The sequence below is a fragment of the Lithobates pipiens genome, unplaced genomic scaffold (genome assembly GCF_037356315.1).
Source record: "Lithobates pipiens isolate NorthernLeopardFrog02 unplaced genomic scaffold, aLitPip1_a1.2 Scaffold_157, whole genome shotgun sequence".
Lineage (NCBI taxonomy): Eukaryota > Metazoa > Chordata > Amphibia > Anura > Ranidae > Lithobates > Lithobates pipiens.
The window spans coordinates 1,463,422-1,477,744 of NW_027507746.1; the positions used below are offsets into that span (position 1 = coordinate 1,463,422).

At 47.5% G+C, this 14,323-nt stretch overlaps 1 protein-coding gene across 2 annotated transcripts in view; it reads right to left on the reverse strand.

The window, feature by feature from the left end:
- LOC143981447 (uncharacterized) overlaps window positions 1-14,323 on the reverse strand; it is a 57,993-nt gene that overhangs the window by 33,363 nt on the left and 10,307 nt on the right. Inside the window, exons 2-4 of one of the 2 annotated variants that reach the window (XM_077479292.1) lie at window positions 12,889-12,942; window positions 3,781-3,808; window positions 2,033-2,217 (exon numbers count right to left, since the gene is read on the reverse strand). In XM_077479292.1, coding sequence (XP_077335418.1) covers window positions 2,033-2,217; window positions 3,781-3,808; window positions 12,889-12,942 — 267 coding nt within the window. The remainder of the gene's footprint in view (window positions 1-2,032; window positions 2,218-3,780; window positions 3,809-12,888; window positions 12,943-14,323) is intronic. The other variant, XM_077479293.1, reaches the window with a different exon arrangement.

Genomic DNA, 14,323 nt, shown 5'->3' on the forward strand with positions numbered 1-14,323 from the left:
AAGCCTGAACTGTGTCCTCCACATACCCTCGGTGTTCCCCTATGTCCTCCATATACCCACGGTGTCTCCCTGTGTCCTCCACCCACCCATGGTGTCTCCCTGTGTCCTCCACCCACCTACAGTGTCCCCCTGTGTCCTCCACCCACCCACAGTGTCCCCCTGTGTCCTCCACCCACCCACAGTGTCCCCCTGTGTCCTCCACCTTTCCACAGTGTCCTCCTGTGTCCTTCACCCACCCACCGTGTCCCCCTGTGTCCTCCACCCACCCACAGTGTCCCCCTGTGCCTTACAACCCCCCACTGTGTCCCCCGGTGTCCTCCACCCACCCACCGTGTCCCCCTGTGTCCTCCACCCACCCACCGTGTCCCCCTGTGTCCTCCACCCACCCACAGTGTCACCCTGTGTCCGCCACTCACCGTGTCCCCCTGTGTCCCCCACACACCCACGGATTCCCCCTGTGCCTTCTCCCCCCACAACTGCCCAGAGAGACACTGTGCTGTGTCTTAAGAATCCCAGTGCTCTGCTGTGTGGCCTGTGTTTTGGTTTGTGCCCTGCTATTTGCCCTACTATGTGCCCCGTGGCCTGTGATGTGCCCTGCTGTGTACCCCCCGGATGTGCCCTACTGGGTGCAACATGCCCTGTGATGTGTCCTTTGCCTTGCTATGTGCCCTATGCCCTGCTCTGTAGCACCTGATGTGACCTACTGTGTGCCCTGTGATGTGCTCTACTGTGTGCCCCATGCCCGGTGATGTGCTGTATACTCCCTGATGTGTCCTACTGTGTGCCCCATGCCCTGTGATGTGCTCTGTGCCCTGCTGTGCACTCCCTGATGTTCCCTGTGCTTTGCTGTGTACCCTTTGATGTACCCTACTGTGTGTCCCATGCCCTGTGATGTGTCCTGCTGTGTACCCCCAAATGTGCCATTTCCAATGATGTGCCCTGGGCATGTGCCCTACTGTGTGCCCTACTATGTGCCACATGCCCCGTGATGTGCTGCATGCCCTGCTGTGTACCTCTCGATATGCCCCGTTGTGTACCCCATGATGTGCCTACTGTGTGCCTCATGCCCTGCTGTTTACTCCCTGATGTTCCCTGTGCCCCCTGTGATATACCATGCTGTGCTCAATAATGTGCCCTGCTGTGTACAGCATAAACCCTGCTGTGTGCCCCATGATGTGCCCTGCTGTGTACCACCTGATGTGCCCTGCTGTGTGTCCTGTGATGTGCCCCATGCCCTGTGATGTTCTCAGTGCCCTGCTGTGTACCCCCTGATGTGCCTTTTGCCCCATGATGCGCCTTCCTGTGTGCCCTGTGATGTGCCATACGGTGTGCCCCATGCCCTGTGTTGTTCCCTGCTGTGTACCCCTTGAGATGCTTTGCTGTGAGCTCCAAGTCCTGTGATGTGCCTGTGCGCCCCATGATTTATGTAGGTGGGGCTTTGTGTTGGTGTGGCTTGCGTGTGGGTGGGGACACGGGACCCCATGATCTTCTATTGCCCGGGGGCCCCATGAGTTGTCAGTCCACCCCTGCTCTCCCAGCAAGCCAAGGGATTAAAGAAAACCCCCACCCATTGGCTGAGATACCCCACATACCCATAACCTGACCTTGAGTTGTTCTTCTCATATCTAATACCTCCAAGTGCCCGGCCACCTAGTGGAGAAGAGAAAAGTACAACAAGGCCAAACTTAGGAAGAAATCAATGGATCTCATGCTATTAACTAAAGTAGCTACATCTGGCAAGTACATTTGTAAGGAGCTCCCTGACTAAACCCCAGGGTGCTATACCTGGCAACCAATCACCTGCTGTTTAATGAAAAAAGTTAACTCCTGTGGTTCCCACCCCCCATCCAGCCCTGTGATACTGGTCGCTTGCTGCTGTCCAATGAAGAGGACAGCGCCAAAATTGTCCACGGTTGGGTGCCCGGATTCAGCGGTGGCGGGCCAGGTGGCTGAAATCCCTGCCCTAGAGTTTCGGGGCTATAGCCTCAGTAGCCACCCCCTAGCAAGGCCACTGCCAGTCAGTCTTTCATACCTTGGTGTCCCAGCTACAGCACTCTGATGGCACGAGAAGGTTGAGGACATTATAACCTTGGGTGTTGGTAACCCTGCAATCAATCCGAGGACCACAACACTCCTCCTGCTCAGTGGCTTGATACATAAGTTGGCCATTGGTGCCAAGCACATCATACGTACAATTGCTCTGGAAAAAACTTTTCCCTGAAATGACAGAATTATAAGAAGATTTTAGTGAATGAGGTCTCTGAGAATCTGTAAAAAATACCTGAAATGTTCCTACATCCATCTTCCCTCCAATGTAAATTCATAGCTACCATATCTATAATCCAGACATCTAAGATACACAGATTATAGAAAATGTTCGGTCTTTTTTTTTTTTTTTTTTGGTAAACCCTCCTACTGGTGGGAGGAGCTAAGTAAGAAATGGTGCCTTAGGTGCACAGGGAAGAAGACCCGGGTGAGAGTCTAATAACCAGAAGAGCTAGCTTTAGTTGTCCTGACTCAATGCATGGTCTATGACAGCCTTTCTCAACCTTTTCAACACAGAGGAACCCTTGAAATAGTTCTCCCGTCTCGGGGAACCCCTGCTAAAAATTTGAAATCTACAACTCCTGATACATTAGTGTGATGGTCAGTGGGAAGAATGGTCCTTACACTTGTGGTCAGTTGGGAAGAATGGTCCTTACACTTGTGGTCATTGGGAAGAATTACCACCTTACAGATAGCTAAAAAGATCAATGGTGTCAGTGGGAACTTATCTAAGAGGCAGAAATGGCCCAATACTGAAGGAACCCCTAGCAACCTCTGGAGGAACCCTGGTTGAGAATCACTGGTCTATGAGAACTGGGAGCAGGATGGGCAGGCATGTTCTCTGACATGAGTACTAATGCCCCGGGACTAATAGTGACATGTGGAAGTGTACTCAACTGGGTAGAGCTATGGAGTGGGACATAGAAAGACAGACTGGTATACTACAGAAGACAGTTTGTTAATCTTGGATGACAGAACAGGATACTTCGCCTTGTGAATTTCAGGCTGAATAGAGCAGGATACTACAGATTTAGCATACGGGGAGATGGGTCCCATCACTGTTGTGCTCCCGAGCAGAGGAGAGAGGAGATGCTAAGGCAAGATGGATTATGAGTGATGTGCAGTGTTCTGCTTTCACAAATGACTGCTACGGCTTGTCCACATTTGTGTATGGCAATGTTTGCCAAAGACACCTGTCCATGTGTCCATGTGTTGTGTCTCTACCATCTTTGAAGGTGATTATTAAAGTGAGGAAACTATAACTTTTGTGTAGACGTTCCTATCCTTTAAAGGCTAATAGCCAGGGAATGTTGTAGGAAGGCCTGTGGCAAGGAGTGGTCAAAACATGGTGGAAGCTTGCATCTACGGCAGTTGGTTGTTGTCCTACCCAAGGAGAAGCAGGGAAAAAGCTTGGGAAATTTGGGGGGCAATAGTCGGCCAATCAGAAGTCCCTTTACAATCATAAAACAATGAAGAAAAGAACATTGTATTCCATTTAAGGCCAAATGGTTAATGCGTTATATCTGGAGATCTACCCAGCTCTGCTAATAAGTGGAGAAGGAAAGGTTCTCTGTTAAACATATCATTTCATTAAACATGAGGAAGAAAAACTGGCTACATTTGTAGATGATCCCAGTAATTGATGGAAGACTAGTGGAGCCACGTGGCAGACAAAGGAATACAATTTTGATGGAAAGATACGAGTTTTAAAAAGAAAACAAAAACAAAACATACCTGTTCTTTTCACGGAGACCCCATTGACCTGTTAAACAGAAAAAGACGGGTCAATAGCATATTCCTAGATACCATAACCAACACCAACGCTCTGATATATCCATCAATACCATTGCTTCAATACCATCACATTTAACAAGCTGCTTGCAATGCTATCTGGTCCCCCCAACACTCAGTCCAGGTTGCAGGTGTCTAGAGACACGGTTCCATTTGTTGGAGTACTGAAAAGCCCTTTTATCACGTTTGTTTGTGAGTGTTGCTATTGCTGTTACATTTTTAAAATAAATGTTACGGTATCTTTGGTAATGCACAAGGTCGGTGCGCCGTCCTTTCTTCTCTATATGGGAGAAAATAGGAGGCCACGGACCATTGAATAAATGAGCTTGTTAATGCAATTCAAGCTGTCATATTCTATCAGCACACCAATCATGTGGCGACTGGAGAGAAACGACTTGCAGTCCATATTCAATATGGGGCATTAGATGGTTAGGGTAGTTAGCCTTGTCACTCCACCGTACAATATGTGTTGTCCCTAGGTGGGTTAACATGGGGTACAAACGCCAGCTATACAATACTCTCCTGGGACAATGCCCTCCTTGATTGATGGCCTCAAAATCATAAAACCCTCTACAGACCCTGTGTTTATTCCATGCAAGTCCTCCAGATGTCATCAGGTATAAGCTCTGGATAGCGCATGTATCCTCTGGTCCTCCAGTCCTCCGTCTCGCGTCCCACTCAATACTGCTCAGAACCTCTCCAGCCTTCCTGGCTCGCAAGGAGCTCCCTTCCTGGGCATGACGGAAAGAGGTGTCACGTGACACGAGTGATGTCAACGCGTTTCACAAATTGATCACGTAGCTTTGTCTGGACACTAGGGCAGGCCCCCGGCTGTTCCTTATTGGGGTGTCATCGCCACAGTAGGTAACCGCCCCCAATCTATTCATTAAAGGAACATTTCGATTTTTGTTTCTTACCATGTACCTATTTTGGCTGGTCTCTATTTAATTAAATTTTTTCCATCGTGGATAAGGAGGAATCTTAGGAAATTGAAAAGGTGACTACATAAACATATATATAGAGAAAAAGAAAAAAAGGGGCCAAGAAAGGGGCTGGGGAATCACAAACCCCTGGGACTTTTACGGTATCAAATCAAATATTCACAAAAGATTAAAAATAAAACATTATAATTTTATTCATATTATGCAAAAAATATAAATTGAACATTCATAAAAACAGTGATTTGGCATTTATCTGTGCATAGACAGACATATTCACAATTAATCACATTTTCCATTCACCATACAGAGAGAATGAAGTGAGAAAAAAGCTGCAATCATTCAACATGTTTCGCCCGGATTGGGCTTCTTCAGGAAAACTGATTGAGCAGCCAAGGAATTAGCACGATATTGCCAGAGGCTCCATATGTCAACAACCCATATTCAAGGTATCAGTCAAAAAATTATTTTAGGACACCACAGAAGATCTGTAGTCACTTAGCGATGAAATCGCAAAATTTGGAGATATATGTCGCCTGTTAGGGGTCTGGGTAATTACATTGAATCAATGAAGATTGACAAAGGAGTTCTGAGGGACTTCAGTAGTGTGTCAAAGTCAACGAGAGATCAATGTGTTTATTGGTGGCAAATTTAAAGATTGTTGCTTGTAACTGCATAAGGTTCAAAGATACACATCCAGTCCCATCAATTGCCAATTTCATTGCTAAGAGAGAATAAGTTCAGAGCTCACAACCTTTCCTCATAACTAATATCCTCCAGACCCTTTATTAGCTTTGTTGCCCTTCTTTGTAGTCGCTCCATTTCCAGTGCATCCTTTCTGAGGACTGGTGCCCAGAACTGGACAGTATACTCCAGGTGCGGCCGGACCAGAGTCTTGTTCAGCGGGAAAATTATCGTTTTAGCTCTGGAGTTGATCCCCTTTTTAATGCCAATATTCTGTTTGCTTTGTTAGCAGCAGCTTGGCATTGCTGAGCCCATCATCTACTAGGACCCCCAGGTCCTCTTCCATCCTAGATTCTCCCAGAGGTTCTCCCCCCAGTCTATAGATTGCATTCAGATTTTTGCCACCCAAATGCATTATTTTACATTATTCTACATTGAACCTTATTTGCCATGTAGTACCCACCACATTAATTTGTTAGAAACCATATATATATATATATATATATATATATATATATATATATATATATATATATATATATATTTATTGCTGGGTTGTTTGGGGTGTGGCTGTATTCCATTGTTCTATTGTTTTTGTCTGTCTTGTGAGAAATGTAGTATATTTGTATTTGTGTTCCCCAATAGGGATGAGCTTGATGTTGGCCAATCACTGCTGTGAGAGCCATGATTGACCAAAGGCAGGGTGCCTTTGGCCAATCATGACTCAGGGGGCTAAGTCTACACCCCACACCATATAAGGCTGCTTACATAGCGGCCGTACATAGTTTTATGAATGAGAGCAGCAAAATTACATTTCTAAAGGAATAAATGTAATTTAAAATGTCTTGCAGCTGTAATGTATTGCCGGATCCCGGCAATATAGATGAAAATCATTGAAAAAAACAGCATGGGTTTCCCCCCCAGTCCATTAGCAGGCACTCTGGGTCTGGTATGGGTATTTAGGGGAACCCGTACCGCACCAAAATGTAAAAAAAAAAAATGGCGTGGGGGTCCTCCTAAAATCCATACCATGCCCTTTAGGTCTGGTATGGATATTAAGAGGAACCACGCGGCACAATTACAAAAAAAATGACGTGGGGGTCCCCCTCAAAATCCATACCAGGCCCTTCAGGTCTGGAATTGATTTCAAGGGGAACCCCGTGCCAAAAACAAAGATCAAAATGGCATGGGGGTCCCCCCAAAATCCATACCAGACCCTTATCTGAGCATGCAACCTGGCAGACTGCAAGGAAAGGGGGGATGAGAGAGCGTCCCCTCCTGAATTGTACCAGGCCACATGCCCTCAATATGGGGAGGGTATTTTGGGGTCCCCCAAAACACCTTCTCCCCATGTTGATGGGGACAAGGACCATTTCCCTGCAACCCTTGCCCGATGGTCGTGGGGGTCTGCGGATGGGCTTACAAGGGGGCCCCCAGGTCCCGCCCCTCTATGTGAATGGGTATAGGGTACATTGTACCCTTACACATTCACCAAAAAAGTGTAAAAAAAGGAAAAATGACAGGAGACAGTTTTTGAGAAGTCCTTTATTAAAAACCAAAAAAAAATGCACTGGACGGAGAAAAAAAAATGGAAAAACTCTGCCTTGATGGGAGACATCCTGTGACTGCAGCTTTTTTGCAATGACCGCTGTTATATAGCTGAGAGTGTGGCCAACCCATGTCGTAAACAGGTATCCCCACCCCCTCTGACATTATGTGATGTCACATGAGGTCAGAAGGCGCGGGGTCACAGGCTTACTACACCGGGTGGCCCTGCTCTCAGCTATGTAAGAGCTGTCAGCGCAAAAAGGACGCCTACCATCGAGGCAGAGTTTTTCATCCCCCCTTCTTCTGGGGCCTGCCAGGATGCGTGCTCAGATAAGGGTATGATATGGATTTTGGGGGGACCCCATGGCATTTTCTTTTCTTTTTGGTGCAGAGTTCCCTTAATATTTATATGAATTGGGTGGGGACTCACACCGTTTTTTTTTTTTCAATGATTTCTATCTATATTGCCGGGATCCGACAATTCATTACAGCTGCAAGCAATTTTAAATTACATTTTTTCCTTTAGAAATGTCATTTTGCTGCAGGGACTGTTCTAAATATGGGTAAGATTTGTTACTTTACAGGCAGACTAAGGAGACCCCACAGGCACAATATTTAAAGGAATATTTAATTTTTATTGTTTCACTTTAAGCATTACTAAAATAACTATTCCTGAAAAAAAACGGATCCTTGCCCCGCAGCTTGATCCCTTCCACCTTGTCCCTGTCTGTCTTACTCCTTGCCCCCATCTGCTTTTCTCCTGTTGATGACCCTGGCCTGGCTAATGACTATGATTCTGGTATCCCTTTTTGCTGTATATTCTGGTTAGTTTGTTGTCATAGTTTGTCACAGTTTGTTGTCACTGTTTGGTTGTTTGGTTTTCTCACACTGTTTGGTATTGGTGGTGTGTTACATTTGTATGCATTTATCTTAATAAAATGACATTTTATTAAACTTACCTTTTTCACCTACTTACATTTGGTTCACTCTGTCACAGTCACACAGTTCTGGTCACATCCGAGTTTATGACAAGAGTATATAGTGCATTCAGTGTATTGTATATAATACAGTTCAGAGTATATAGTGCAGTCCGTGTAGTGTATATAATACAGTGCAGAGTATATATTGCAGTCAGTGTAGCGTATATAATGCAGTGTAGCGTATATAATAATACATTGTAAGAAAAAAACAGCGTGCCCCCCCCCCAAAAAATCCATACTAGGCCCTTTGGGTCTAGTATAGATTTTAAGGGGAACTCCATGCCAATTTTTATTTTTAAATGTTGTGCAGTCCCTACAAAATTAATACCAGACCCTTATCAGGGCATGCAGCCTGGCAGGTCAGTAAAGGGGGGGACGAGCGAGGCCCCCCCTCCTGAACCATACCATGTGTGATGGCCCAAGAAGGGGGCGGGTCACCCAGTTACGTCGCCGGGTGGCCCCGCCCTTGCCTATATAAGAGCTGTCAAAGTGAAGAGACAGCAGTCGGCCGGCTGCCTCCCATGGTGTTGGAGCATTTTTCATTTTTACTATTTTTTGGGCTTGTTGGATGGCGTGATTGACAATGGATTTACATTGCGGGATTTTATAAAGGAATTGTCAAAAACTGTCTCCTGTTTTTACTTTTTTACACTTTTTTGGTGAATAGGTAGGGGTACAATGTACCCGATACTCATTCACATGGGGGGTGGATCTGGGGGCCCCCGATGAGCCCCCCACCCTCAGACCCGGACGACCACCAGCCAGGATTGTTGGGAAGAGGCCCTTGTTCCCTTCAAAATGGGGACAAGGTGCTTTGGGGTGGCACCCATCCCTTCAATTTGAGGGTATGTGGCCTGGCACAGTTCAGGAAGGGAGCTCTCGCTCGTCACTTTTCCTTACCTGCCAGGCTGCTTGCTCAGATAAGGGTCTGGTATGGATTTTGGGGCGGACCATAGCCAATCTTATTTTATTTTGGTGAGTTTTTTTTTTTAATTTTTTTTTTTTTATTTTTATTGCCGGGATCCGGCTATATATTACAACCATGAGCAGGTTTAATTGACATTTTTTCCTTTAGAAATGTCATTATTGCCGAGGCACTGTTCTACACATCGCACAGATGCACCACTTTACAGGAAGACTAAGGGGACCCCCCAGGCATGATATTTAAAGGATTATTTCATTTTTATTGTTTCACTTGAGGCATCAATAAAATCACTGCTCCTTTAAAAATAATTGTTTTAAAAAACTTGTTTTTGCTTTGATACATGTCCCCCAGAGCAGTACAAGGTCCCCATACACTTTTTAGGGCAATATTCTTTTTTTAGACGTTTGATACACGAAACGTGTCAGGCCGCGTACACACGGGCGGACTGTTCGCTCAACTTTGTCCGCTGAACAGTGTTTCAGCGGACAGTCCGCCCGTGTGTGGGCTTTCAGCGGACAGTTTCAGCGGACAGTTTGACGGACAAAGTCTTTCGGAAATTCCGAAAAACTGTCCGCTGAAACTTTGTTTGAGCGAACAGTCCGCCCGTGTGTAGGCCACTTTCGAAATGAGCAAACTGTTCCCGCTCGGAGGAAAGTCTGCTCATTTCGAGCGCGTGTGCAGGTAGGCGGGGCCCGCGACGGAGGCGTCGCGGGCTCCGCCGCCTGGAATGGACTTAAAGGGGAACCCCAACGCCGGGCACCCCCCATGTTGAGGGCACGCGGCCTGGTACGGCTCAGGGGGGGGGGCGCGCTCGCTCGCCCCCCCTTTCCTGGCCGGCCGGGTAGCGTGCTCGGACAAGGGTCTGTTGTGGACTTTGGGGGAACCCCCACGCCGATTTTTTTTGGCGTTGGGTGTCCCTTTAAGTCCATTCCAGGCGGCGGTGCCCGCGACGTCTCCTTCGCGGGCCCCGCCTACCTGTACACGCACTCGAAATGGGCGGACTTGCCTCCGCCTTACGTGGGCGAGTCCGTTCATTTCAAAAGTTGAGCGAACTGTTTGGCAAACAGTTCGCTGAAACAGTCCGCTCAAAAAGTGCCGTGTGTGGGCAAGTCCGCTCATGCAAATTTTGAGCGGACTGTTGCGGCAACTGTTTGATGAACAAAGTTTCAGCGAACAGTCCCCGCGTGTGTACGCGGCCTCAGGCTTACGATATACACCAAACTATCAACTCCTTTATAAGGTTCACCAGGGCAGGACTTAGGGTGCTGGGGGCTCCTGGGCTTGAGTCACTTTCGGGCCCTACCTTCTATGTGTTACCGTATTTATCAGCGTATAACACGTGCCTATGTATAACACTCATCAGCGTATAACACGCACCCCAAGTTTAAGAGGGAATTTTAAAGAAGAAAACTTTTAGGAGGGAAGTTTAAGGAAAAAAATTGTATTTAAATGCCCATCAATGCAGCCTTATCAGTGTCCATCTGCAGCCTTGCCCATCCATCTGCAGCCTTTTCATTGTCATTTGCAGCCTTATCAGTGTAGCCTTGTCATTTGCAGCCTTGCCCCAGTGTAATTTGCAGCCTTGTCATTGCAGTCTTGAAATTTAAAAATGGCGCTGCCGAGATACAGAGTCCCGTGTATCTCGGCAGCTCTCGGCAGCTCTCGGGTCCCCTCGATGACTCTCGGGTCCTCTCACACTCCTGAGCGAAGACAAGAGTAGCCAAGTGTACTCAGCTCGGCTCAGTCACGCCCAGTCCCTGTGTTATGGCCATCATAGGGTGGGACTGGGCATGACTGTGAGTGGAGCCGAACCAAGTACACTCGGCTATGTATCTCGGCGGGGCCCCCTATTGGGCGGGGCCCACGGGCTTGAGCCCAGTCAAGCCCAATGGTAAGTCCAGCCCTGAGGATCACACATCAGTATGTTTTTACTCAGAAGTCCTGTGCTTATGTGCATTCTAGATCATTCACCCTGCACCACCTGGGGTCTTTTATTTTGTTCACAATGTGTCAATCATGGTGTTTATACTATGTGACTGTTACTCCATATTTTGGCATTTATCATGTTACTTTGTTACTTTTACCAATAAAATGATTTTGCACAATGGTGACTGGTCCTTTGGCTTCACTTACCCACCTCATTCAAAGTCCGAAAACCCCTTTTTTCATAACTTGCATATAAGACTTTAAAATGAGGACTTTATTTTTCATGTTCGTGTCCCAGAGACTGTAATATTGTTTGCATGTTTGCTAGAATGTTTTGCTTGTTCCAGGTGTTCTGGTGCGAACCGAACCGGGGGGTTTTGAGTTTATGGATGGGTGTCAGGTTTGAGTAGATGGGTGCCTAGGGTGATGGGATAGGAGTCTGGGATGATGGATGGGTGTCAGTGTTGGATAGATGGGTGCCTACGGTGATAGGATGGGAGTCTGGGGTGTTGAATAGGTGGCAGAGTTGATTAGATGGGTGTCTAGGGTGATCGGATGGCAATCTGGGGTAGAGGATGGGTGTCAGGGTTGGGTAGATGGGTGCCTAGGGTGATCAGATGGGGGTCTGGGGTGTTGAATAGGTTGCAGGGTCGAGTAGATGGGTGCCTAGGGTGATGGAATTGCAGTCTGGGGTGATGGATAGGTGTTGAGTTTAAAGTGGTTGTAAACCCTTACAAACCACTTTGACCTACAGGTAAGCCTAGATTAAGGCTTACCTGTAGGTCCATGAAATATCTCCCAAACCTATACGGTTTAGGAGATATTTGCCGGAAGACGGGCACCGGCACCGCTGTCTACGGCGCATGCGCAGGCGCACTGAGCGTGGCATCCTTGATGACGAAGATGCCACGCAATGCCATGCGTCTCGGCTCCCGTGCGCATGCGCGGGAGTGACGTCATTGCGGCTTCGCCGAATGACAGCGGCGAAGCTGCGAGACCCCACCGAGAAGATGGATGCGGCGGACTACAGGGGACAACGGTGACTTCGCTGGCTCCTGTGTCAGGTAAGTGGCACATAATGGGCTACTATGCGATGCATAGTAGTTCATTATGCTTTGCCTTTGCAGGGAATGAAAGAGGAAGTAAACTCATCAGGGTTTACTTCCTCTTTAAGTAGGTGGGTGCCTCAGGTGATGGGATGGGAGTCTGGGGTAATGGATGGGTGGCAGGGTTGAGTAGATGGGTTTCTAGGGTGATTGGATGGGAGCGGTGAGGTGATTGAACATGGGACGTGGAATAAGAGCATAGGTGAGCAGATAGGTGCCGTGGATGAGAAGAGTCTGGGGTCAGGAGATAAGTGTATGGAGGTGAGTAGATGGATGCCTATGGTGATAGGATGGGAGCCTGGGGTCATGGGTAGGTGTCAGGGTTGAGTAGATGGGTTCATAGGGTGATGGAATGGGAATCTAAGGTGATGGATGGGTGTCAGGGTTGAGGAAATGGGTTGCTAGGGTGACAGGATGGGAATCTGGGTTCATGGGTTGGTATCAGGGATGAATAGATGAGTTCCTGGGAGGATGGGAGTCTGGGGTGATGGATGAGTGTCAGGGTTGAGTTGATGGGTGCCTAAGATGATAGGATGGGAGTCTGGGGCGATGGATGGATGTCAGGGTTGAGTAGATGGGTTTCTAGGGTGATTGGATGGGAGTCTGGAGTGGGGAGATGGGTACATGCGGTGAGGTGATAGAACGTGGGACGTGGAATGAGAACATAGGTGAGCAGATAGGTGCCGGGGATGAGAAGAGTCTGGGGTCAGGAGATAAGTATATGGAGGTGAGTAGACAGGTAGGTAAAAACTTACACCCCAAGTGATAAATCTGTCTAAGATACACCCCAAAAATAAAAACCGGCCTGATAGAGGCTCCAACCTTATCTCAGGTTTGGCTGGAGTTCCACATAAAGTTTTCCTATACAGACCAGCTGTTGCCCCCAGATTCAGTATCTGGGGGTGTAAGCTGCCCTCCAGACAGGTGCTCTTTACATATCTCACCTGAAGAAGATCTTCCAGTCCAGGTGGAACAACAGGTACGCCGGCCATATTACCCTGCAACATATAATAAAGATGCAACATGTTTGTCTCCTTATGAGAAAGGGTAGTACCACTCAAATTGAAAATGCCACCTACTCAGTTTCCCTCCTTCTTTTTCTGGCCCTACATCCCCTGGTCCTTCTCTCCTTTGGCCTTCTACTCCCACTCCAATGATACCTACTCTCGGATTAACCTTCTCCTTACAAATAAAAAAAATCTTAATGGTTACCTCAGAGGCTCGTATAGGCCTCATCACATGGTCAGACAACCCCCTATATCCGTTAAACTATTTCCTTAATCCTGCCCAACAAACCACTCCATCTGGAGAATGAATTATTCACCAACCCTTGATATGAGAATGAAATCAGAGCTTGGGAACTTCTTTACGTAGAATTATGGATCTGCCAGTGATCAATCTAGAGTCTGGCTGACTCACAAGGCTTTTCTGCGAGGTCTGCTCATTAAATTTGGAACCCAAGAACGCAAAAGACAAACAACCAAGATAGACTCATTACTGCAACAGATCCAAGCCTTAGAACAAACTAACGAAGTCTCTCCTACTCAGACTACCTCTAACACACTTAGGGAACTTTGATGCAAGCTAAGGGAACTCCTACACCACAGATTTGACTTTTATGTCAAACGATTAAAGCTGACTTCCTATTTCCAAGGCAAAAAAACTGGAGCATTTACATAGCTAAACAAATTAAACAACGATGTCATGGTTTTGCAATAGTGTTTGCTTACCTGTATCCATGTATCCATCTCTAGAGACCAGCTGACCCTCACCTGACTGCCTTTGTAATCCATCCTCTGGCATGGCTCCACCCTAGCTCCTATCAGAGAACTCTATATTAACCTGTGCACTGCAGGCCAACCCTGCTGATCAACCTTTGTGTGTTAGCTTCCTGTTACCTGCCGTGTGCTCTTCTGTTGTTCCGTTACTGACTTTGGCGTGTCCTTGACTATCCCTGTTTGCCTGTAATCCTGACCTATTGGCGTGTCCCTGACTATTCCTGTCCACTTGTGGCCCCGACCTTGGCTTTATCCCTCACTATCCCTATCCTCCTGTTACCTACTGTGGGTGTGAGCTGGGGGACCCTGGGGGTCGTGACCTGGAGCCAGTTGCAGCCAAGTCCATCCTCACCACTAGAGGCGCTGGTGAACACCAGCTGGCTCTTAGACTCCGCGCCCCAGGGAATCTTACGCTCTAACCCCGCTGGGATCTGTCTCCCATCCGCAGCAGTCAGCCGTAGGGTCCACAACCTTGCGGTGCACTCCTGATCCCTACGGTGTGCATCTGTCACCTCGCCTCAAGGTGACCTGACAAACGACAAATCCACACTAAAATCCCCTTCCTCCTTAATTCACAAGGGGAGCACAAGACTAATCCCCT